The sequence below is a fragment of the Ictalurus punctatus genome, chromosome 24 (assembly GCF_001660625.3).
Source record: "Ictalurus punctatus breed USDA103 chromosome 24, Coco_2.0, whole genome shotgun sequence".
NCBI classification, from domain to species: Eukaryota; Metazoa; Chordata; class Actinopteri; order Siluriformes; family Ictaluridae; genus Ictalurus; species Ictalurus punctatus.
The window spans coordinates 16,676,657-16,702,989 of NC_030439.2; the positions used below are offsets into that span (position 1 = coordinate 16,676,657).

At 38.0% G+C, this 26,333-nt stretch overlaps 1 protein-coding gene and 1 long non-coding RNA gene across 3 annotated transcripts; both read right to left on the reverse strand.

Annotated features, from left to right (window-relative positions):
- Nucleotides 1–7,824: 7,824 nt before the first annotated feature.
- Nucleotides 7,825–18,978, reverse strand: cdca7b (cell division cycle associated 7b). Its single transcript, XM_017453964.3, has 10 exons — nucleotides 18,846–18,978; nucleotides 16,568–16,696; nucleotides 15,938–16,069; nucleotides 14,744–15,142; nucleotides 14,586–14,648; nucleotides 13,399–13,572; nucleotides 13,109–13,255; nucleotides 11,793–11,942; nucleotides 10,369–10,505; nucleotides 7,825–8,901 (listed from the first exon to the last, which is right to left on the reverse strand). Exons 1-10 carry the CDS (start codon nucleotides 18,849–18,851, stop codon nucleotides 8,880–8,882), a joined length of 1,359 nt encoding a protein of 452 aa, XP_017309453.1. The 5' UTR covers nucleotides 18,852–18,978; the 3' UTR covers nucleotides 7,825–8,879.
- Nucleotides 18,979–24,355: 5,377 nt separating this feature from the next.
- Nucleotides 24,356–26,226, reverse strand: LOC108256864 (uncharacterized). 2 transcript variants are annotated; one of them, XR_001810362.2, is made up of 2 exons: nucleotides 25,804–26,226; nucleotides 24,356–24,897 (listed from the first exon to the last, which is right to left on the reverse strand). It is a non-coding gene; the product is annotated as an uncharacterized LOC108256864 (long non-coding RNA). The 2 variants fall into 2 exon arrangements; XR_008393394.1 differs by having other exon boundaries at nucleotides 25,512–26,226.
- Nucleotides 26,227–26,333: the final 107 nt, after the last annotated feature.

Here is a 26,333-nt window from a genome sequence, read left to right on the forward strand (position 1 = left end):
TATGATTGTTACCGTATTTTGAGAACGTCAAAATACAACGTATTGACAACGTAATCTCTATTTATTGTACGTGTTGTGTGTATGATTACCACAGACAAGACTTTCAACACAATTCCATGTACTTTCTGCATTTAAGGTTATAGAAAAAAAAAGCTGACTAAATTCAAATAAAATTCACTCAATAAAAAAAAATTTAGTTCACCTCAGCAGAAAGAACCCAGTTGGTTTGGGCCGATTTCATGAAGGTGGATTCACAATTCCCCGACGTGAGCCAATAGAAAAGAAGTGGGCGGGACTGTGATCTTTTTGTTCGATAAAAAATCGAGAAGCTGCTTATGATTAAGTAGCGCTTACACCACACTTTCTCCTCGTTGTTTTCGTCCTGCTTGGAGCACATCTGGAAAAAAAAGTTAGCTGTCTTGTCCTCCAACACACTCTAGGGTTTTTGTACTTTTTTTTTATTTGTTTGTTTTTGTTTTCTCTCTGCCTGCTAGGATTTTCTGTAACCATAAAGTTCTAGAGATGCTAGAGAAGTTGTTTATAGTTTTATCCAACTTTTCAACACTGGCTCGGCGCGGTAAAAGGTTACTTCACGGATCAACGAGGGTTTTATTGTAAGACGTAAACAAAAATATTTCCCTCTGAAACAGCGGTCTCGTTCCTGCAGCAATGAATTATACAGACACTTAATGCTCATACACGTTTGGATGAAAACTGGAGGAAGGAATTCTTTAAGGAATTCGTTTTTAAACAAGATCCTAAATGGAAAAATTTTTACTAAAGTGTATAGAATTACCAACCAGGGAAATTTAGACACAAAAGCCCAAAGTTTTTTGGGGGGTCGCCCCCCCCCCTTTAAAGTTACAAACATTCAGTATGAGCCGTCGAGAATCCAGGTGATAATCCTAATGCATTCGTGTACACTACAACAAACACTATCCACACCGTTACTTACAATAGCAGACGTGATCGTTGCCTTGAGATCTTCAGTGTCTGTCACCCGAGTGGTCTACACATGATCTTCGATGAGTCCCCAAAGAAAGAAATTGCAGGGTGTGATTTTGGGTGATCTAGACCAAAACTCCAGCGCCAATCTGTGAGAATGCCAACTCAAATAAAGATGAACAAACTTCCCAAAAATGTAACATTGCCTTATTAAAAAAGATAACACGCACTGGTTGGTTTTTATTTCGTAAAGATACTTTTCAAATTATTCAAATAATGTCTTTTTCCTGTATTAATTTTTATTGCCCGAGTTCAACAACTGCCCTTACACATCCATTATAAGTGCTGGTCATGTAAACCTTTGATCAAGTAAACAAGCTAAACTTCTTATCTGTGGTAATCTCACATATGCTGCACGTACACAACAGGTAGAGATTAGTTTAAGAAAAAAAAGGACATAGGAGTTCTCCTTTAATCAGACTATCGTCGCATTTCACTACACTGATGCTTCACACGTAAGCAGATCCGAGCTTGTGCTGAAGCCGTGTTGCGTGCTGCCTCTGATAAAGCTGATTAAACCGCAGACTTTGACCTTGTGTTCCACAGTACAAACCTCAGCAGAGGCCAGTGTGTGCTCACAACATTCAGAGTCATATTTTCCTGTTTTGTTTAACCCCATAACATTATGAGCAGTATCAGATGGGTGTTAAAGAAGTTGTTGTAGGCATGTTGTTATAGTGTCCGGTTGAAATGCCATCTTCTGGCTGCAGACAACAGAGATTTAGCACACAACACTGACCTCACTGCTTTACACACACAAAGGCACCATTCACTTACTGGCTCTATTTCGATACTGTGTACCAGACACAATAAAAATAAAACGGGTTCACAAACTTTTTGCATACTTTTGACCCATTTCAGTGTAAGAAAATAAACACGGAGCTCCTGATGAAAATATTACTCCAATACAGATTTTAAATATTAGGGATATAATAGGCAGCACTCCGTAACAGGCTTGTTTTTTTTTTCCCCTTTACTCATATTAGTTGAAAACTTTAAACTAAATTGAAAGCAATGGTATAAACAGGCTACACACCCCTGTTAAAATGGCAGGTTTTTGTGTAAATATATATATATATATATATATATATATATATATATATATATATATATATATATATATATATAAACAAAAATAAATCATGGCAGAACTTTACCTCAGTGTGAAATTCCAACATATAAAAAATTAAGTGAGAAACATTTTCGGGAAAAATAGCTGTGTTCAGAATAAACCAATCACATTCAATCTAATGTTCAAAAGTAATTATCATACAGCTGTCATCAATGAACTTATTCTGATTAACCCCAAATAGAGACCAGCTGTTTCTGTCGGATTTTCTTCACAGCTTCTTGGTTTCATCCGCCTGCTGAAGCCATGTTCCCCAAACAGCTTACAAATCATGTATAGTATCTCACTTGTTGAATGGAATCGATCAGGAAAGGGGTATAAAGAATTTACAAAACATTAGATGTACCATGGAACACTGTGAAGACCATCATCAACAAATAAAGAAAATGGAGCACCACAGTGACATCACCAAGAACAGGACGTCCCTCCAAAATGTCTAAAAAGACAAGACAAAAACTTACCAGGGAGGCTGCCAGGAGACCTGAGACATTAAAGGGGCTGCAGGAATATCCGACAAGTACTGATTACTCTGTGCATGTGACAACAATCTCTCATATCCTTTACATGTCTGAGCTACGGGGTAGGGTGGCTCTAAAACATCCAAGCTCAATGTGGCAAAATATCATAGTCTGGTCAGACCAATTTCAAAATGTATAATAATTCCAAAACTACAAAAGATACGTTTGGTGCAAAAAAAAAAAAAGCAAAAAAAAAAAAGCATATCACCAAAAGTACACCATGCCCACAGTGAAGCATGGTGGTGGCAGCATCATACTTTAGGGCTGCTTTTCTTTTTATTGCAAAATTTTAGTGCAAAACCTTCAGGTGTCTGCTGCTAAGCTGAAGATGAAAAGGAATTTCCCCTTTTAGCACGACAATGACCCAAAGCATACATCCAAATCAACAAAGTAATGGCTTAACCAAAAGAAGCTCAATGTTTTTGAATGGCTTAGCCAGAATCCAGACCTGAGTCCAGCTAAAACTCTGTGGGGTGACCTGAAGCGGCTGTGCACAGGAGATGCCCTCACAATCTGATGGATCTAGAATGTTTTTCGCACGAAAGAGTGGGAAAATATTGCCAAGGCAAGATGTACCACACTGATAGACTCTTACCCAAAAAAGACTGAGTGGTGGAATAAAATGAAAAGCTGCTTCAATAAAGTATTAGCTTAGCGGTGTGTACACTTATGCAGCAAGGTTATTGTAAGGGTTTTATTTTTCCTTTTTCCCCCAAAAAAATATTTTTGATTGTTTTCCACTTAATTTTTATACATTGTGAAATGAATAGGACAATAAATGCAGTGTGTCATGTTACCCAGAAACCACAAAACCCTAAGCCTTTCCTGTTATGAAGACTTTCCTGTTTCAGGTACAACAGCTTCACCTCTGGGGTTGTTTTTTTCCAAAGTAGTGGCACTGGAAACTCTTTCCAAAATTCCAAAATAAGCACCTAACAAACACCTCACCACATCAACAATGACATGTTCTTAATAATCCGTTTCTGTAGGCAGAAAGCTGCTGCTATAGAAAAGTAACCAACACCTTCTCACCAAACAGAACCAAGAATTCTGAGCTCTGCTGTAGTCTTTAAAATCACTATTTGCATACACAACAAGTGCATGGTTAACATAGTTTTATGGATGAAGTATCACTTAAAGTCAAAAATACTTTAGAGTACATAGAGCAGGTTTGTATTTGTGTTCATGCCCTGAGAGAGAGAGAGAGAGGTGCAATAGGACTCAGGTGTGCCATGTTAGTCATTACTCTAACTCATCCCCAAACACCTTCCTCCCTGTGTAGATCCACTCTAAACCATGGCCCCACCTAAACCACGACCAAGTGCTATACTGCCTAGTTTGACAAAGTCTGGCTTTAAGGCAAATAAACCAGTGCGGGAAATTATGTTGATGTTTCTACTTCAAAGCTGAAGAAAATAAAGAATGCATGAAAAATAAAATAACAGCGATAAACAGCTTCAGTACCTGATAAACACAGCCATGGTATATAAAAAAATACATTATCAGTGATAAACACAACTATAATATCTTATAAATACAACCTTGGTACTTTACCAATACAACCTCAGTACTTTTCAATACAAACTCAGTACTGTACACATACAACCTCAGTACTTTATAAATACATCCTCAGTAATTTACAAATACAAACGCAGTACTTTATAAATACAACCTCAGTACTTTACAAATACATCCTCAGTAATTTACAAATACAAACTCAGTACTTTATAAATACAACCTCAGTACTTTACAAATACAAACGCAGTACTTTATAAATACATCCTCAGTAATTTACAAATACAAACTCAATACTTTACATATACAAACTCAGTACTTTACACATACAACCTCAGTACTTTATAAATACATCCTCAGTACTTTACACATACAACCTCAGTACTTTATAAATACATCCTCAGTAATTTACTCAATTTCAAGTTACTCATTGAAGTCACCTCACACTGGCTTGAACTTTTCTACAAACACAGAGCTCATTGTGAATAGTGTGATATAACCAACGAACCACTGTGTCTGTGTGGAAATGTGTGTAGCCAGTTAAACAATTGTTAATGGTTAAAGAAGAATACTGTCATAGTTAACCCTTTAATGAATTGTGTTGCCATATGGCAACAAGTATTTCCTTTTTTAATTGTTGTTGGGTTTTTTTTTGTTTTTTTTTACAAAATTGCTATTTTACTTATTTACATTCATTTTACTAAATGACTTTTCAGACATGTTGCCATTTTGCAATTTATATTATTTTGTTTTCATATTATTGTTATTTTTGACTTATACAATACTCTCCACCATAAAAAAAAAAAAAATTAAAAATAATAAAAAAAAAAAGGCTATGCATCAGGGACCCCTTGTGATACACTCCAGTTTTACCAACTTATTCTGTGCATGAGTCACAGGGTGTAATGATCACACACAGGAGATATGATGAGCAACTCTCTCCTCAACAAATTGTTTTAGGAGAGAGAGAGAGAGAGAGAGAGAGAGAGAGAGAGAGAGAGAGAGAGAGATGTATTATCTCTCAGTCTGATTGACAGCTTTAAAATCATAATGTTCCACTGTGGGAAGGAATCCATTTGGGTAAACAGCTCACAGATGTGTGTGTGTGTGTGTGTGTGTGTGTGTGTGTGTGTGTGTGTGTGTGTGTGTGTGTGTGTGTCCTGCATATGCAGCAGCACAGAAACTGGCTGTCTGACACATCTCACTCATTTTCAGATGATATAATTAACATTTACTCTCTCTCTCTCTCTCTCTCTCTCTCTCTCTCGACAGCTAAACCACTAACATATTCTCATACATACTCTACAAGGCTTAATCTTCTGGGCTATGAACGTGGCCCAGGGCCCCCTAAAGTGAAACAAAACACAGAAGGAATCTTAATAAAGGAAAAGAAATGATGTGTGTGACTATGAGAGTAACATCAGCTGCTTTAAATATCCTGCTATCATGTGCTGCTACAGGAGGTTAAAATAACCAGAGGAAGATTTGATTAAAAAATAAATAAATGGTGGAACTTCCTGTTGGGATTTCAAGAGTTTCTCAGTCCCACCATGACATTACATTGCCACGAGACTGTAGTTCATTCCCTATTACTTCCACCTAAGTTGTCTGTTAGGAAGTGTCTGAACACTTAAAACAAAAATGACGTCCATGATCTGTAGCCTGTGCAACAATTTCACACTCAATTTGTCCAGTCAATCACGTTTGCTTTTGTATCCGGTGTACAGTGAGTGAGTGGATGGAGGATTATTGAAAAGAGAATCATGTAAAAAATAGGTTTTAAATATCTGAAGCAGATGGGGGTGTGCTTTAGCGTGGATCTACACTCGGACAGAGGTGTTTGGGGGTGACTTACACGTGATACATGAGAAATATTTGAGCCATGTTGTGTGATCTTGATGATGTTATTTATTGAAGCAAAAATGTTTGTCCAAAACCTACTCTGCCTGTGTGTAAATGTATTGGCCCCATAGTTATTAATTCCCCAAATCTATGAAACTACATTCATAATGAAGTTCAACTGGACTAGACCCAACCAGGCCTGATTACTGCAAACCCTGTTCAATCAAATCAACACTTAAATAGAACTTTTTCAACAGCATGAAGTTGGTTAAAAGGTCTTACCCATTAACACACTACGCCAAAGTTGAAAGAAATTGCAGAAATATGAAGAATGTGACTGAAATACATTAGTCTGTGAAGGGTTACAAAGCTATTTCAAAGGCTCTGGGACTCCAAAGGACCACAGTGAGAGCCATTATCTCCAAATGGAAAACTCAGCACAGGAGTGAACCTTCCCAGAAGTATCCGACCTTCCAAAATTCCTCTAAGAGCACAGCAACAACTCATCCAGGAAGTCACAAAAGAGCCAAGGACGACATCAATGAAACTACAGGCCTCTCTTGCATCAATAAAGGTCAGTGTTCATGACTCCACTATCAGAAAGACACTGGGCAAAATGGCATCCATGGAAGAGTGGTGATGTGAAAACCACTGCTAACCCAGAAGAACAATGAGATTCGTCTGAATTTTGACAAAACACACCTTGATGATCCTCAAACTTTTCGGGAAAATGTTCCGAGTCGAACGTGGGACTGTTTGGAAGACAGGGGTCCCGTTACATCTGGCGTGGACCAAACACCAAATTCCACAAAAAGAACATCATACCTACGGTGAAGCATGGTGGTGGGAGTGTGATGGTGTGGGGATGCTTTGCTGCTTCAGGGCTTGGCCAACTTGCAGTAATTGAGGGAAACATGAATTCTGCTCTCTACCAGAAAATCTTTTAAATTAAATTAAAATTCCAGAGTGGCCTAAACAAAGTCCTGAATTGAACCAATTGAGACGCTGTGGAAGGACTTTAAACGGGCAGCTCATGCTTGAAAACCCCCCAGTGGGGCTGAACTAAAGCAGTTCTTCAAAGAAGAGTGGGCCAAAATTCCACCGCGGCACTGTGAAAGACTGATCTCCAGTTAGCAGAAGCGTTCGGGTGCAGATTTTAAGTACAAAAGGGTAATTGGTTTTTCACAAGTCATAGGTGCTGGATTTTTTTTTTTTTTTTGCTTCAATAAAAAATAGTAACTGTATTGTGCGTTTACTCAGATTGCCTTTGTTTTATGTTGTATTTCATTTGAAGATCTAAAACTATTTAGTATGAGATGTACACAAAAACCGAAGAAATCCGACAAATACTTTTCCACAGCACAGCAGGTATTTGTAACACAAAACAGATACAGAAAGTGACATTGTGCTGTACTCCAAGTGTCTACATTACTTTATATTTCCATCCAGATTCAAGCACAGAAAATTGCTTTGAACACTCACACCAGCACTCACAAGCGAGTCTGTTGAAATGGCCCCTCACGAAGCCCATTTACCTGCCATTTGAGTCAAGCGTGCTTGCGCCAGACTCCACAAGGTCACAGGTTCACATTTACAAAGTGCTTTCGTTTAGAAAGCAGGAGCCTGGAGGTTTCCCTTCAGCACATTATCCAGCACTCAAGCACTGAAGGTCAGTACTGAACAAGGTCATGGAGAGGGCAAGAGGAACAGCTGCTGAGAACTTTGTGCTGTTGCACAGTGAAATGTCCATAAACATGCTGCATATCCACCTTCTACAAACCGTGATCGACTCCTTCAATAACCGGGACACGAAAACTAAATCAGGTATTTATTTAGAAAACAACTACGATTGTACAGATTTTATAGAACACCAAGCTGAAGAACGTACACAAATCTGTCTTTATAAACACTGGGACAGTAAAAGTGGGGGGAAAAGTTACAATACAATACAGTACAGTTCCTGTTGAACTTTTACCGAGTGCAATTATAAAACCGGGAAGTTCTCTTTGTGTTACAAACATACAAAACTGACCAATTTCTAAAAGCAAACTTTAATATCGGTCCAGTCCATCATCAGCAATGGATCACATTAAAAATGAACGTGTTTATTGCAGCACTTTGCATTTGAAAGTAAAGAGCCAATACAACAAAAACAGTTTCATGTTAAGTGTGTCTCTTATTTAGACGACGACTGCAAGCAGAATTCTGTCTCTAAATCAGTTGTCTCGAAATGTGTCCCATCTAAAATGCTTCAAATGCTTAATTTTATTATGTCTGGGGAAGAAAACCTGTTCATTTCATTAAAAAAAATAAAAATAAAAAAAATCTTTAACAGATTTCATTTATAGGAGGTTTAAAACCTAGATAAATATAAAACTGGTAAAGATTTTGCGCAAAGTGATGAAGAGTGCTGAACAAATCCTTCAGAGGAACATTCTTTGCATTGACAAAGGAATGTTTTTGTTTTTGATGAAGTGAACAAGTATATTAAAAACATGCAATCTTCTTCAGTAAAAGCACTGTTAACCTGTCGGGACGTCTATGGGCAGTCGGTGTCACGGATGTCGTTACCGCGTACACAAAACGTGCATAATTTGTGTTACTTGTGAATTTTTCAGTCAAAGGTAAACAAAATGCTTAAAATCTGCATACTTTTGTCATTTCGGCTTCGGTGGTTACTTCGGGATAATACTATACAAGAACAGTAAGAACAGGTTTTCGGTTTCTCTCCTCAGTGTAGCGAGACTAGTCAAAATGCCTGTCAGTGGTCTCACGTACTCTACAGATGTGGAGGATAGAGATAAGGCTGAAAAACGCTGCGGTGTTCCTTTAACGGCTTACAGTAGGTTCCTGAACACACGGGCCGGATTTCAGTCACGATCCTTCTGCAGACTGCAAATAAATAAATAAATGAATTAAATAAATACAATAAAATCAAAAAATATGCAACAATAATCTGTAATAGGTCATCATGCAAAGCAGCAGAGACTTTGGTATTTGATTCATATACCCAATCAGTGGCTTTTAGTATGAATATTTTAGCCTTAAGGTCATCTACATTACGTTTACAGTTATTCATTTAGCAGACGCTTTTATCCAAAGCGACTTACAGATGAGGAAATACAAGCAAAGCGATACATCAAGTGGAGAACAATACAAGTAGTGCTACTATACAAGATCTTTTAATTGAGTTCTAGAAGAAGCAAAGTGCACAGAGTAGAGGTGTAAGAGCCAGAGTATGATTTTTTAAAATTTATTTATTTATTTTTTTAAAGGATAATGTGGGGTTGGCGTTTTAGGGGTTAGTTACGTTCTCTATGTGTACTACGTTTTTTGAAGATGGTGACAGATTCTGTGGTCTGGATCGAGGTTGGAAGTTCATTGCACCGCTGAGGGACAGATAGTGTGAAGGTCCTGGAACGGGACCTTGAGTCATGCCGAGTAGGCACTACTAAGCGTCGGTCGTTAACCGATCGCAGATTGCTTGAGGGAACATAAGCCTCAAAGAGCTGAGATAGGGGGGTGCTGTTCCAGACAAGGCCTTGTATTAGCAAAGGTCTATTACCTAGTGTGCTCCAAAAATAATGACGAAATTCGCATTTAAAAAGATCATTAAAAATGTACAGTCTCTCTCTACCACCGATACGAATCAACAATTTTGATGACATCATTCTGCACTTCGCTTGCTCATCAGATTTTCTGTCCAATCAAATGCTCTCTAGAATCTGAAGTGTCCCGCCCCTGACTGTTGTAAGTTTCCTGGCTGGGAGGTAAGCTAAACGCTACTGGCTATTTAAAAAGGGGGAGGGGCCACTTGATATGTCCCACCCTGACTTCCTGTTTCAGTGGAAATTACATCATCAACACATCGAATAACACTGTGTTTCAAGGCACTTTCATGGGGACTTTATTAAAGTTCAGCTGTCCAATAAGCCACGCCCATCCATCCGTGCATTTTCTGTACCGCTCATCCTACACAGGGTCATGGCGAGCCTGGAGCCTATCCCAGGTGACTCGGGGGGACAAGATGGGCAAACTCTAAACACGCAGGATTATGAACCATACCAGTTCATTTAGTCAATACTAAATCTAAAAAAAGTCAGTATCTGTCTACTGAATTGAACTAGAGGAAAAATGGAAAAGTGATATAGATATAGAACTGATGTGGAAACTGAGAAAGCATGTGCACACCAGTACAATATTAATCATCTCTCTGTTCATACCGCAATCTGACCTACATCCAGTAAAAGTGTCCTTCCTTCACATTATATTTAGAAATGTAATTGGAATCGGATCGAGACAGAAGAAAGCCGATGAAGAAAGAAAGAAAAACAACATGTTAAAAAGGAGTGCACATACCTCTCTAGATATTCCTTGACGTTGTCATAGCCATAATATTTGGCTAAGTGAGTAAGAGCACCGGTGGCACAGCGTCCATCCCGTTTACGACACAGGCTACAGTTACAGATACCTCGACACAGAGGACACTCCCACAACTAACACACACACACACACACACACACAAAGTAAACACAATCACAAAGCAACATTCAGCTAAACTCTGACCACCTACTTTTTCAAGAATGATATAAAACCTTCCTATTACACAAAGTCAAGTCAACTTAAAACCTTTACTTTTTTGTATTATTATTATTGTTTACTTTTGCATTGTTTATTGCTAGAAATGTGTCACAAAGTGTATCATTTCCCTACATAATCTCCATTTTCTTCAATACGAGTGTTCCAGTGCTTACAGTACGAGTGTCGGGATTCTTCTAGAGAAAAATAATTTATTCGATTCTAATTTATCTTGCACTTTTACGGTTTTCAAATCGACTCACACTTGTACATCCAATTATACATAAATATGCAGTACTGTGCAAAAGTTTTAGGCACATACAAAGAAATACTGTAGAGCGAAGAAGCCTTCAAAATAATTAAATTAAAATGTTATGAAATTAAATCTCCATTAAAATAAAATAAAAATAAAATACTATAAAGAGCAATTAACAGTAATAAATGAAACAAAGACAATATTTGGTGTGACAACCCTTTGCTTTTATTAAAAAAATAATAATAAAAAAGGAGTCTCAGGTACACTTTCTACAGTTTTATAAGGGAATGAGCTGTGTAAGGTTTATTGAGCGTGGTGCAGAACCAGACACGGTTCTTCTGGACTTTGACTGTCGCACTCACGTCTTATTTTTGCAGCGAAACCCAGCAGCGTTCATTGTGTTTTTGTCTGAAAAGCGTCTCTTACCACTTAATATACAGCTTTCTTTACTGACACGCAAACATTTTTCTCTAACATTTAATTTTGTGCTGGAAAACTAATGTTTTGAAATCTAAAACAAAGTTTTTGTACTGACTTGATAATGTAGAAGTCATAAAATAAAAATCTAAAAGTTTGTACTAAAAAAAAAAAAAAAAAAAAAGGGGGGGGGGGCTAAAACTTTTGCACAGTACTGTGTTTGCTCAAAAAAAAGTTTAACACAATTCTTTCATATTTTTCCACAGTTTTTGAAATATATAGATCTAATTTTATGAGGTTTCATTTGAGCCTTTAAAGTGCAGTTAAATTCTCCTGATACTGATTGGTACTGATTGGTACTGATACTGATTGGTCCGAAGGTGTCTATTGTTTCCATAGTAACGACTTTACATTAACACCTGTATAGCGGAAGTGGATTTTAAAACGTGTAGCATTCATGGAAGGTAACTTTTACAGTGTTCTACAAATTCCTTGTTTTTGTTTGTTTGTTTGCTTGTTTGTTCATCATTACCGGATCTAACAGAGCTGTACGGACGTCCTCTCCATAGCGGTTTCGCAAGCAGGGCCCACAGAACTGCCCTTTGACCCCCTGACAGTATGGGTTCCTGCACTCGGTCTTGGTGTCCAAAGTCTTCTGTCTGCACTGGTGACACGTGCTGCCCTGCAAAACACAATGTCCTGATGTCAGTCAAATAAAAATATACACACATCAAATCAAAACACAGCTGTATGACCCGTTCCCACAAAGGTCAGGTTCCGATTAGCATGAACACCACTGTGTCCAACGGCACAAAGACTGATTACAGGTCTAAGGATACATTTTAGGCAGTCGAGTTCCACACGATTACCAGTTGGTCAGAATGAAGAATTTAACACGTCTCATCTAAGGTACTGCATTAGTAAGAGGGAGGAACTATTTGCTTGTTCCACATAGATGCCTGGGATAGATGCCTGGGATAGACAGATGCCTGGGATAGACAGATGCTTGGGATAGACAGATGCTTGGGATAGACAGATGCTTGGGGTAGACAGATGCTTGGGGTAGTCACTCAGACTGGCAAAGATGTCTGTTCCACCTGAAGAGCAGGACAAATTTGCTCTCTTAAGACTCCAGGTGACAGACAGCAGAGATTTAACAAGATTTCACCATCATCTGATGATGATGGAGAAAATACACGATCCATTTTTTAAATTCTGGTCTAGGCTGTATCCATGTGTTCAATGACAATTGTCAACCTATGCATAAAATATATTTATAGCACATCCTCAATTCTGATTGGTCAGAATGTGTTGATTAGTAGTTAAATACCATCAGTTCGGACAGTAATCCCGGGTATGAGGCAAATCTCAGCGTAAATTAACGAACTTGTTCTGATACGTCATCATTTCTATAGTAACGGTCCATTCACAGAAACCTGTATGCCGACCTTTCTGGATTCTCTATAACAAGATGTTTTCAAAAAGGGGGGGGGGGGGGGGGGGGGGAGTAAGCGAAGTGAGAACGGGAATTTATTTGTTTTTAAATGCACCTATTAATGGATACAAATTACGCCGTTTCGTTCTTACATAAATTTTAAAATGGTAATAGTTGATGAATTGCAATTCCCGGTTTGAAACAGGAATTAGCCAGCAGAATTAGCAACATCAGCAGCAAACACGGCAAACGATACTTTTCAGGAATATGACTTTTGATTTAAAACATGAAGAGAGATGGTTGATCAGATGAAAATAATGGATAAGCAAATCTGTAATCCTTTTATATGATATGTATCGCAATTTTTTTAAAAATAAATAAATAAAGCCTACGTGTACTAACCACCAACTTACATTTTCTTTATCAAGAATTTTGTCTTTAGCACGGTCAGCCACGTTGTCCAGCTCCTCCTCCGTGATGTCGTCTGGCATTCGAACAGAACTGCGCTTTCGGGATTTTCTTCTCGGTGTGTCTCTATTCACACGCAGCTCTTCATCAATCTGCGTGTTCAAAATATATTAAATCAACAACTCAAACCCTAACTTAGACATCATCCTGGGATAGTGGTTGTAGCATAGCGCAACAGGAACTCGGAGTACATGCAATGTTTGTTTGTTTGTTTGTTTGTTTGTTTGTTGTTCACCTCCATCAGTTTCTTCAGGTCAAATTCGACACTCTTTCTTGGTTTCGCGGCAGCAACGACTGGTTCCTGCTCGAGCCCGAAATGCTCGGGGGGTCTGGCTTTGCGGCTCGGGTTCCGCCTCTCGCTCTGCACTTCAGATGCACGCTTTCTCGGACTCTGCTGCTTCTTCTTCTTCTGTTTTCCAGGAGAAAAAAACAAAAAAAACAAAAACACGAGTGTTAAATACAGTTGGAAATAATAAGTAAATAAGTCAAATGTGTGTCATCAGGTAGCTACTTTCACTACAAGTGCCTCCTGCTTAGCGGTGTTCAACATTGTACACTGATATATATGGGTCTCACTTTCTGGCTGTCAGCAGTGTGTGAATCATCATCTGGGACTGAGATCAGACTCTAACTTCTTACACAGTGCAATTTTCAGTGGTTGCTGTTTCATTTGTGTTTCCAAACGAGGCCATAGTCAGTCTATGCCTACAATATATTACTGAAACATCTTAAACAGCATTTTTAACTGGAGCATTACAGATTTTATACCCAGTGTCCCCATGTGAACAAGTGCTTCAGGAAAATAAACACTAGGACGGATTTACAGCCATGATGAAACTAGGGCTTTAACTAACGATTATTTTCATAATCAATTAACCGGCCATTATTATTTATTTATTTACGATTAATATATTACTCGGATGGAAAATAATAATAATAATTTTAAAAAAATAAACCCCTTTCAATACCGTGTTTTCATTTATTTATAATAAAATCCACTGAGTGTTACAAATATGAACTTCAGACTAAAACTCAACAGTAACACAACTGTTTGTTCAATTTTATATTATATATACACACACTACATAAAATAGTATTTATGCATTAATTTTTTATGGATGCACAAAAAAGCAATTAAACTACAGTCTTTAATTAGACATTACAGATCTTACTTGCGCTACACTGTTTATCACCTTGCAAGTGAGGAGCCACGCCGCCAAGTTACTAAGAGCTCACATTTCAAAAGCCATTTGTACATGAAAATAAAGAAGAAGAAGAATTGAAAGGGTACACAATCTCAAATGGAAAATGAACCATGTCGTTAAAGAGAACTGACTTATCAAGAAAACTATTTTTCTCTAAACTAAATAAATACACAGTTAATATTAAGCAAAAAGATACAAGTAAAAATACAGCACTTACCACGGGCGTGGTCTTTTGGGAGAGTACAGGTAATGAGGTCAGGTCTGCAAATAGCTTTGCAAGCTGCGAGCGAGCACACACACACACTTAAAAACCATTCAGAGATTATAATGGATGTAGGACGCTAATCTCATTCGTTATTCAAAGAGAATATTTACCATTGCTTTATTCTCCTGAATATTTTTAGCTCTCTGACTCAGTATCTGTACACCTGCCCCAGTTAGTCCGACTTCCTCCTCTTCGTCCTCATCTTTATCCTCTTCCTCAGAGTCATTATTAGGGGCTCTGGGTCTTTTCTCGACTTTTCTGCTTTTCTGAGCCGCAGGTGGATCTGCACCGCCTCCTCTCCTCTTTCTGCCTCTCCCCACAGGCTGATCTCTGTTCAGGGAAACTCTGGATTCCTTTGGCACGGTACTTTCCTGGGCGGAGCTTCTTCTGGCAGGAAACCTGAATGCGACACACAATCCTGAGCTCCGCCTTTTTTGCAGGGCCGAATCGTCGTCCTCGTCGTCTGAATAAAACCCAATGTCGTCACTGTCTTCCTCTGCCTCGTAATCCTGAGGGAGGAAGAGGAGAGGAATTATTGGAAACAACACACACGGAAAATTCCACCCATTATGACTTGCGTGTTTTTTTTGTTTTTTTTTTAAATGGCATCCACGATTTAATTTTCTAATAAGTTTCTAATAATATCAGTTTAAACTTCTTTCATCTACATGTTGGTCTATTTTTTTTCCCTCTACGACTTACTACATTACCCACAATGCCGTTCGACTAGCACTATTCAGTGGTATTTAGTAAATCGCTTCAACTCTACTTAAATAGAGCGATGCAGCGGCACTTTACTCCTTTAGTCTGTCCAGCTCGCTCATCCGTTTCACTCCGCTCGAACAGATCAGCTTCCAAAACTTCAGCGTTGACACTGATACAGCCATCAATTTTGTAGATCGCTAACTAGCCGAACCTCTCCCGTAACTCAGAGCAACTGTAGCTGCATTGCATTCTGGGTCTTCGAGTCCAACAGTTGCACCGAAACCTCCACTATGTCTACGCTTAACGTCACTTGAAAATGGTAACCGTGTCCAGAAGCTTCTGGCGCTTTCGTTTTTAGGATCCAACAGCAATTCCTTGGTGTTTTCAATTATATGTGAAATCGTTGTGATTTTTTTTCTCTCTTAAAAACGTCATTGTAACTACGCTAGCAATGTCTGACTGACAAAAGCACAGCAAGACCCAACAAATTAGCACCAGGAACACTAAAGACCTCATAGATATTTCAATATGCCTGTATGGGTTTCATGGTAGACCGACAGATATGAAGAAAAACACACGCATATATAGACGTCAGTTACCATGGGACTCATCCAGCTGTTATGTAGAGTGCTCTCATCTTTACTGAACCCTTCAAACTCCTCTTCACTGTCCGTGTCCACAAAGACCTGAGCCAGCTCATCCGTAATGAATTTCGATTTAAAGCGAAGAACCTAGAACAGAACCAGAGATGCCGTTACAGAGAACGATGGATTCTTGATGGATAAACAATAATCAATCATGCTTTTTAAGATCTTTTTTTTTTCTTTAACACCATGCTTCTATGGCTATTTCCTTGGCGGGAAATATGTAAGGAACTCTATATAAGGTTTTTAAAATCCATTTTAAAAAATAAAAAAACTCTCAAAATTGCATTAGGTTCGACTTTAAGAATTTCTTCGAGTGTTGACTGAAGAAAAATAAATAAATAAACAAATAATCCTTTTTTTATTATTTTTTTTTTTATTTCTCACGGGGTTAAGACCAGTACAGTGAAATAAAACATGCTTCAAGGATTCATGGATTCTGGAAGAAGGTACACGTTAGCGAGTCTTCTCCTGATATTAAATACGCTCGTGTCCTCCTGGAGTGACCGATTCGCTACAGAAGGTGTAGACGATCTGGTCCCAGCGCGTGCTTTTTAAGAAGCGGAAATATTCGACAACGCTCACCGGCTTCCATGAGGTCTGGGAGTGGAGGCTGTCTCGGCTCTCCTCAGAGAGCTGCCCTGAAGCACCACCTCTGAAACCAAGAAACTCCTCCTCGTCGCTTGGGCCTTCAAATATGTCCACCAAGGCTTTCTGAAAATATGTCATCTAATAGTTACTCAGGCTTAGCCAAAAAAATTAAATGTACACACATACACTTCAGACTAATCCACTACATCTACAGGTCAGCTGATTGATCGGTTTTGCCCATTAATCAACTGACTGATAGTTGATCCCGGTTGCGTCCGTTGTGGGAACGGCTGAGAGAAGGGTCCGCCGTCATTATACGGTACGAGAGCGGCCTCTAGAGCCAAAATAAAAACTACCACTGACCAATTTTGTTGTGTTATTTGAAGTGTTTTTTGGGGGGGTTTCTTCATTTTAGATGTCTCTTTTTGGTTTAGTTTGGATATATACCCTTTATTTACTTTAATATTTATTAATAGTTAACATAATTTCATTTTTAAAAAGTACACTACATTTTCAATGTACAGTCAGTACTGTTTAACTAATAAAGTGCAGCAATATTTTACTTTGAGCGTTATATTTTCATTTAGCATCAATTTTAAAAACTATCAGTTGATTAATCGGACATCGGCAGGTAGGTACCACAATCACCCGACCTCTACATAACCGGCAGAGTTATGTAGTATCAGAGAATAATTTGTCATAATTTATAATTTATAATTTATCAGAGAATAAATTAAACTCCAATGAACTCAAATTCATTTACGATTACTTTTTCAGACGGAAGAATTTATGCTCGTATGGAGACATAAAAACCGTCAGGAAATCCAGTAACATCGTGACTTTTTTCCTGTCTTGTTCCAGCGCTGGAAAATTCAAAACAATTCCAGAACAGTTTTAAGACTTTCTCTCATGGCGGTCACATCCGAACAGCCTTACTGTTCCCATTAACGTTTTGGAATTTGGGATGATTACACAGTTCAGAAACTGCCCTTTATAAATGTCAATTATCATTCATTCAGCAATCCCAGGTCAAGGAAAGGAAATGGGTTGAAGTTAATATCCATGGGAACAGCTACAGATGCAGTACATCAGTTTAAACAATAAAATCTGCAGTATTTTCTTGGGTAAAGTTCAATTCTGACATGAAGCCAAATAACTGGAGGAATTGTTTGTTAAATAATAAAAGGTGATATTCCATGTGATATTAACTTCAACATGTCAACTCAATAAACATGTGTTAATAAACGCTTGTAACAAAATACTTTGTTCGCAGGAAGGGTTTTTTTTTTTTTGTAATACAATTGTATCCTTCTTTATGCGTTTTTATTCCTAAAATGTACATCACAAATGTTAAAACATAAAAAGTACTAAAGTCAGTGTAAAAGCAGACTATTACGTAATCTAAAAGATTACATTACTGATACTGTATTACCATTAATACTACTAAATATAAACCAATCAAACCCCCACACACCTGGATCTCGAACAGAAATTAAACTCTGACTGAAAATTAAATCAAAATAGTAGGCTAAATAAACAAAAGTTTATTAACTATGTTCATTTTATAGTCACGTAATATGTCAAATGTATAAATGTTTACTTTTATACACACTGGTCAGTGTTCCCTTATTTGATAGCCCAAACCTAAAATTATAAAATGTCCTTTATTTAATTTAAATTTTTTTTTTTTAAAAGTGTCAAGAAAGTACACATAAAATAAAAAGGTTAAAATAGTAAGGTTGAATGAAAGACTGGATTCTGCAAGACACTAAACAAGGAAGCATGACGTGTACAAGTCCTGCAAATTAAAATAATTATTTATAATAACAATAACAACAACAACAACAACAACAATAATAATAATAATATATACTTTATGTACATAAATATACAAAGAAAAAGCTCGTTACAAAAGAAAAACATTAAATGAACTTGGTTGCATACCACATGTGTTGTTGGAAGATTTATTTACATTTACTTTACAGGTTTAATAAATAAGTTTTTAAAAAAATAAATAAAACAAAATCTAAAGTTAATTGTTATAAATGGCAATAAAAAATTAAAATGGTTAGTTAATTCAACAGGATCACAATCACTAAGGTTAAAAGTATAGATATATATATATACACACACCTGATTAATATCTTACTTTTATTAGTTTGTTTATTTTTATTTAACGCCTGTATGACATTAATTTTAGCTCTCGCACGCCGTACTCTTGAAATAAAAATATAGTAAAAAGGAGACACATACACTCGACAGTATTTCTTACCTTCATTGTTGTGCACACACGTTTCCCAAACTCTTAAACTTTTAACAGAATGATCAGACTAATTCTCAGGTCCAGCTGATACTGAAAATCCAGCACACAATGAAGAGTTTAAACAACAATAAGAGCGCACACACTCGGGGACGAAATGCAGGGGTGGGACTACAATCATAATGTCACGTCAATTAACTTTCGAAGTATATTTCACGTATTAGTCTAAATCATCTTATATTAAATATATCCATGATTAAAAAATAACAGATATGTATATCCGTTTATCTCAAAACAAAAACACAATTTCATTTATCTCTTGGAGTAGCCACCCCTCTGCCTGAGGTGATTTCAGAATGGTACATTCCACGGCATATGGCTTTGTAGTTTCGCGGGAAAAGTGAGCACGCGGACCGGAAGTTCTTTGTATATAAGGAGAAAACAAAGTGTGTTTTCTGTATAGAAAAGAACTTTATTGTTAGCGGTTTACTACTTAATAAAACCACAGCATTATACAGAAGCTACGAAGTGCGTTAAAACGTGCAGTATTTGTGAACACTTGCGGTTTTAATTAAAAAATGGTTCAACTTTTTACCTATCTATCTATCTATCTATCTATCTATCTATCTATCTATCTATTTATTTATTTATTTATTTATTGCCATAGTGACCCTCCCCTTGACAGCACGAATGCATGGTTCAAACAGCAGAGTAGTTAAAAGAAATCATTAGTTGAGTAAGATGTTGATCACTGATCATGTAAGCAGTGATCTGTAGACATGATTCTAGGCAAGTAGGATTAATTTGTGTACATGACATTTGAAAAGGCTTTCATTTTTTTCTCAGAATTATCATCTTGAAAGTTCTGGCGTGTTCACACATGAGTGCTTGATTTCCCCTCTGATTCACTTCACTACACGAGTTAATCTTCATCTGCCTCTTTTCCATTCTATTTTTAACCTGTACATATATTTATTCATTCATTCATTCATTCATTTTCCGTAGCCTTTTTTTTATCCTGGATGGGATGCCAGCTTGTAATATACAGGCATTTTGCTGGAATTATGTTTTGCCAAACTACCTAATTAACCCATTTACTTTATTTCTTAAAATCTATTTTTTAAATCGAATATTCTGACAATATTTACAATATCGTATTCAGTGCACGTGTAATTATAAGGAAAAGGTTACAAAGTCAGCAGTGTTATCTTCTATACTGATCTTCTCACAGGAAATAAGACATATTCATAATACTTGCATTAACTCTGTCACTTATTATCTAAAGTTGAAATGACTGCATAAGCATTATAAAATAAATGGAGAACATTTTCATGAATTTAAGTCATGTGTAGTTTGTGAATTTGTGCGAATTGTTCGGTTACAAAACACACTGTGTGGTTTTATACAGTAGGATGCGCTGAAGTGCTCTCTGTTTTGTTGTTTGTCACTTTCATAATGTATAACTCTTAAAGTCGTGGTCATAACATGTTTAGACAGAGATACTGTAACCATTTACACATCAATCATTTTGCCTGAAAACATCACTCGGTCTCTGTAAGTTTGCAATATTTACCATTAGCTAGATTTTGCTTTGCTGCCTAGCCATATTAGGTTAGGAAATGGAATCTATGCTAGTCAAACCTAGCATTAGCAAAGAAACAGGCTTAATTAAATATAGCCACTCAGTGTTGGCAAGTGAATAAAACTTACCTCAACAATTCATTTCAAGCAAGTCTATGCTTACTCCATTATAATTAAGCAACACCACATGAGCAATAGTGCAGTTATACTGAATATCAGCACGGCTGTGAGTCGGCTGTAGTGCTGCAGGTAATCGAGTGTGATATTGCTTTGATAGAACAGTTTTATAAATCTAAAATTAATATTGAGTAACTGACATTTCGGGCACAATATCGGACAGTATAACTCTACTGTAGTAACCGTCGAGTAATTCAGTGGGAATTTCTAGAACTGGAATTTTACATGGCGAACACAGACGATAGTTGTGATACACACAGAGAAAAGTCCTAGTGTGGTTATACTTAATATCAGTACTCGTGGAACGCCACTCAACCAGTCAGATTAGTGGACTCAACTTCCACACTGCAGTCTGGTGGTTTGCTAAGAGTGGTTTGCTATGAGTGTATTCATGAGGTGCAACAGTTTGGGCAAATTCAATTCAGCAATCACACAAAAAACAGCACCCATAATGGCTCTTTAGTTGTTCCTCCAGAGGAAATTGATGGAGTAGTAGAAATAGAAGTCTTTTAGGAACAAAAGAACCCTTAGCTATCCAAGGAATCATTTCAGGTTAAAAGAGTGAACTTTTATTGTCAGTATATAGCATTACAGAATTAAGAAATCTTTTCTCTCAGATACAACATACATGAAACTCCCTTAGAAAAAAGTTTTCATCAATGGTTGCTTATAAAGTTTAGGGTTTTTAGCTTCCTAAAAAAGTTCTACTTGGAACCCTCTCTGATTCTCAGAGGGACAAATGAAAGGAACATTAAAATCCACCATGAACGACGTACACGTCGATCTTTAGTATTGCAGTGTGATTTTCAGTGGTGTCCAAGATAATTAACGTTTTACAGTTAAAAATTCCACATTAGCCACAATACCATTCCACCTGCTGAAAGAAGTGCAGTGGGATTTAGCCACACATCTCTACCTAAATATAGTGATGCAGCAGAGCTTTAGTCCTTTAGTCTGTCCAGGTCTCTCACCTTATCATCTGTACACTCTGTTCAAACAGATCAGCTTCCAAAGCTTAATGCTAATACCACCATCAGCGCCATCATGCTCGTCACCTCGTAGATTGCTAACTAGCCGATCAGAGACTCTGCCATAACTCGGTGTCATGTAGCAGCAATGTACAGTATTCTCGGACTTTGAGTCCATTGTTTTCACCAACATCTCCGCTAATTCTATGCTGGATTTCTCATTAACATTGTATTGACTGTCACTGGCAAATGGTGAGTGATTAAAGAATGTCTTTTGTTTTTAGGAGCAAATAAGCGAAACCAAGGTTGCTATATTGTCTTTGATGATGAAGTTGTAGACCTGACAGCCTCCTTCTCAAGTGTCTGACATTAATGTGGAAGCTATTTCAGCTTGAGGGAATCCCTGATCAGAGTAAAAACCAATTTGTTCATCCATGATGCTGAGCGATTGCATTTAACTTTTGCTGCCTCCAGATCAATAAAAACATGTTATGTCGAGTACACAGAACAATTAAGTCATGATCATGAGAAAACAACTTTTGTTATGCCGATATCAAGAGAAAACAAATATTATTGTTGAAATACTATTTGTTAAAATATTTTTCCCCCTGTGATGTCAGTGTGACAGGCAACCTTAACATCTCACGGAAATAACGAAAATACAATATGAACCAGCAAATTAGCACAAGAATCCCTAAAAAACATCACAAATATTTCAATCTAAACACATTTCATGTGTTTAATGGTGGAGGTTTCCTTTAAAGGAGTGGTCACCAACCCGGTTCCTGGAGATTTACCTTCCTGAAGACTTTAGCTCCAACTATAATCGTGCCCACCTGACTATCTAATCATTGCCTTAAGAAGTTCTTGATCAACTAATAGAGGTGTGTTAGATTGTTTGGTTGGAGATGAAACCTGCAGGAAGGTACGGTAGATCTCAAGGAAGAAGGTTGGTGACGACTGCTTTAAAGGTTTAAAGCTGGAACAGTGCAGCCTAAGCTTTAAATGAGCCTTAAATAATAATAATAATGAGTCTATAATAATAATAATAATAATAATAATAATAATAATAATAATAATCCATCCATCCATTTTCTATACTGCTTATCCTACAGGGTTGCGGGGAACCTGGAGTCCATCCCAGGGAGCATTGGGCACAAGGCGGGGTATACCCTGGACAGGGTGCCAATCCATTGCAGGGCACAATCACATACACACTCACACACCCATTCATACACTACGGACACTTTGGACACGCCAATCAGCCTACCATGCATGTCTTTGGACTGGTGGAGGAAACCGGAGTACCCGGAGGAAACATGCAAACTCCGTACACACAGGGCAGCAGCGGGAATCGAACCCCCAACCCTGGAGGTGTGAGGCAAACGTGCTAACAACTAAGTCACCATGCGCCCCATGATAATAATAATAATAATAATAATAATAATAATAATAATAATAATAATAATAAGAAGAAGAAGAAGAAGAAGAAAACGATTAAAAAGAAGAAGAAGAAAACGATTAAGAAGAAGAAGATTAAAAAGAAGAAGAAGAAAACGATTAAAAAGAAAAAGAAGAAGAAAACGATTAAGAAGAAGAAGAAGGAGAAGAAGAAGATTAAAAAGAGAAGAAGAAGAAGAAGAAGAAGAAGAAGAAGAAGAAGAAGAAGAAGAAAACGATTAAAAAGAAGAAGAAGAAAACGATTAAGAAGAAGAAGAAGAAGAAGGAGAAGGTCTTAAAGTGTGTTGCTGAAGTGATGCTCTAATGACAATAATCTTTGTTAGTGTTTGTCTGCTGATTGATTGTTAAAGCTCCTTACATCAACAGAAAGCCAGTCCACATGTCTTCTTCACTTATGCATGATGGTGTCAGTTAAACACACATCTTTCCTCTCGATTCTTCTTTTCTTTTTCATTTTTCTGCCCAATTGGCACCTTTAGTGAGTCGGGTTTTTTTTTTTCTTTTTTTCTTTTTTTGCTTGTTTGTCAGCACAACATGCACCTGCATCCGGAGAGCCGCTCGGCGCGCGCGGGTGAGAAAGATAAAACGATCTGCGTTTTTCCGTCCGTCAAACGCTTCTTTATTCCCCAGCGCTCCCATTAGCGCGCCGAGCTTAACGACTCCCTGGATGACAGCGAAATGATACGGTGTGTGAGTGTGTGTGTGTGTGTGTGTGTGCAGAGAGGAGGATAGGAAATCAGTGCGCGCGCTGCCGCCCCGCCGCCCGCACCCGTGCGCACAGCAGGTAGCTGCGCTTCATCCATCCCGCGGCGCAAAGCGCAAATTACACACAGCTGTTCCACTATTGTTCAGCGCGCTGTCTACTATGGAGCCACTTTTTTTGTTGTTGTTGTTTTTTTTTGTTTTTTTTTGAGCATCCTCTGCATGTGTGTGTGCGTGCTTGATGACATGCACAAGGGTGCTAAGCGGAACTAACCTTAAACTACTTCTCCAGCAAGCATATGGAGACAAATCATATAGCTACCCAACATGCATTAATCACATGCATTAAAGGATCAATCCGTGATTTTGGAGGAAGTTAACTATCTTTTTAAACTCAAAGTCCAGTCTGGAAAGTGGAGTTTTCTGAAATGACAGGCAACATGATTGACAGACATTTGAGACACCTTCTTGTCCTGACTGGTTGGATGTCTATGGTGCACTGCATTTCCCCCCTTTTTTTTAAGGGTTTACAGAAATCAGGGAGCTATACAGAGACCAGAGTTTTGCTCTCTAAGCAGGTTTAATATTTCTTTAAGACTGCTAGGATTGTGAGGAAATAAACGACACCAAGTATTAAAAAGTGTTTTGACTTGGAAATCTTTGACTGTGCCTTTAATCACCAGGATTGGATTGTTAAGGTTGATCCCAGGTAGAACACAGTAACAGAATGGGCTGTGTTGTGGATATTTCCTGGTCTTATTTCTTCAGGCGATACATCATGGTGGGGTAATGGAGTGGTCCATGTGGGCTGAGTGGAGTTTTTGTACATAATATAAGAGAAGATATACACTCTGGAAAAACTTTTCTTGGGCTCAACGCTTTGAGCGACAACATACACAATTGCACACAATATATTCAATCACAAATTTACATACATACATCACATGTAGTGTCATCATCTGAGTTAAAACGACAGTGTTTCACCTGAGGTGATTGGACAGCCTCGTTATTGTTACACAACTCCACAGTTTATGCACAACTCCATAATTATTGCACAGTCCCATATCGTACAGTCCAATAATTGTGTAATAAATGTTCTCCATGTGTCTGTGTGGGTTTCGTCCGGGTTCTCCAGTGTTCTCCAACCTCCAACATCTCTGCTGTCCTCATAAAGGCTTTCACAGAAAAAAAAAAAACACAAGAAAAATAAAGAAGAGTCTAAATTGTGAGCTGGTACAATCATCTGCATTACTGTTTTTCAATGTTCATTTAAATGGCATTTTTATTACAGCTATTACAGAAGGTAAACAGTTACTGAACCCCCTTGTATCCTATCCATCAGAAACCATCCTTAGACTACCATTCACCAAATATTATTTGGGTCATTCCTAACACAGTAATGACACTGACATGGTAGAGTGTGTTGCTGGGTTAAGAGTGTATCAGGTACAGCAACTGAGTGGTTTTGAGGTGATGGAGTCCACCAACCAAAACTTTCCATCCAACAGCAGCTATGTAGTCAGAAACTGGCGTAGGGCTAGAAGACTCTCTCTCTCTCTCTCTCTCTCTCTCTCTCTCTCTCACACACACACACACACACACGGTTTTAAATCAGTCTAAATGCGTTTCACAGGCGCCCTCTAGTGGTTGGAGTTTTATATATTTATTTAATTCTAATTAATTTAATTAATTTATTTTTTACAAAAATCATCCAGCTACAGGTTAATGTTAACGATGTTCATATCAAACATCAAAGTGGGAAAAGATGTCATCTCAGTGACTCACTGACCGTGGCAGAAGGTGTTGATGCCAGACGGATTAGTTTGAGTCTAGTTCTGCAGGTGGAGACACCTTGCTAATGATGAGAGGGCAGAGGAAAATGGCCTGTTTTGAGGTGACAGGAAAGCTACTGTAACTTAAATAATCACTTTTTACAGCTGTGGTGAGGAAAAAAGCATCTCAGAATGCACAACACACACCGAATCTTGAGGTGGATGGGCCACAACAGCAGAAGACCACATGGGGTTCAACTCCTGTCAGTCAAGAACAGGAATCTAAGGCTACAGTGGGTACAGACTCACCAGAACTGGGCAGCTGGAAGAAAGCAGGTTGGAAAAATGTCACCTGGTCTTTTCCGCCAATTCTCCTTTGACCTCTTTCATTAACAAGGCATTTCCGCCCACAGGACCATTAACTCTAGAAGTGTGTGTGTGTGTGTGTGTGAAAATCCCACGAGATCAGTAGTTTCTGAAATACTTTAACCAATCCGACTGCCACAGTCAGAGATTTCACATTTCTCTCCATTCTGATGTTTGACCTGTATCTGCGTGATTTCCTGCATTAAATTGCTGCCACATGATTGGCTGATTGTATTGTATATGTATGAATGAGCAGGTCTAGGCCTATAGGTGTTCCTAATAAAGTGGACGTTGACTGCTTGTAATTTCGGTTCTAAATACTGATCGGCTAAGGTGCCTTCGAAGCTTTCAACACACACACACACACACACACACACACACGCGCGCGCACACACACAGACCTGTGACCGCATCACTAAAATGGAAGTTTTAAAAAACGCCCTCTAGTGGTTTGTTGCTTTAATAAACGGTAA

What these genes read in the sequence shown, in the direction of transcription:
- cdca7b (XM_017453964.3), bottom strand. An exon ending in CCCAAAAGACCACGCCCGTG is followed by an intron (nt 13,573 to 14,585) that starts GTAAGTGCTGTA and finishes CCTGGAAAACAG; the next exon opens with AAGAAGAAGAAGCAGCAGAG. An exon ending in GTACAGCTCTGTTAGATCCG is followed by an intron (nt 10,506 to 11,792) that starts GTAATGATGAAC and finishes TGTGTGTGTTAG; the next exon opens with TTGTGGGAGTGTCCTCTGTG.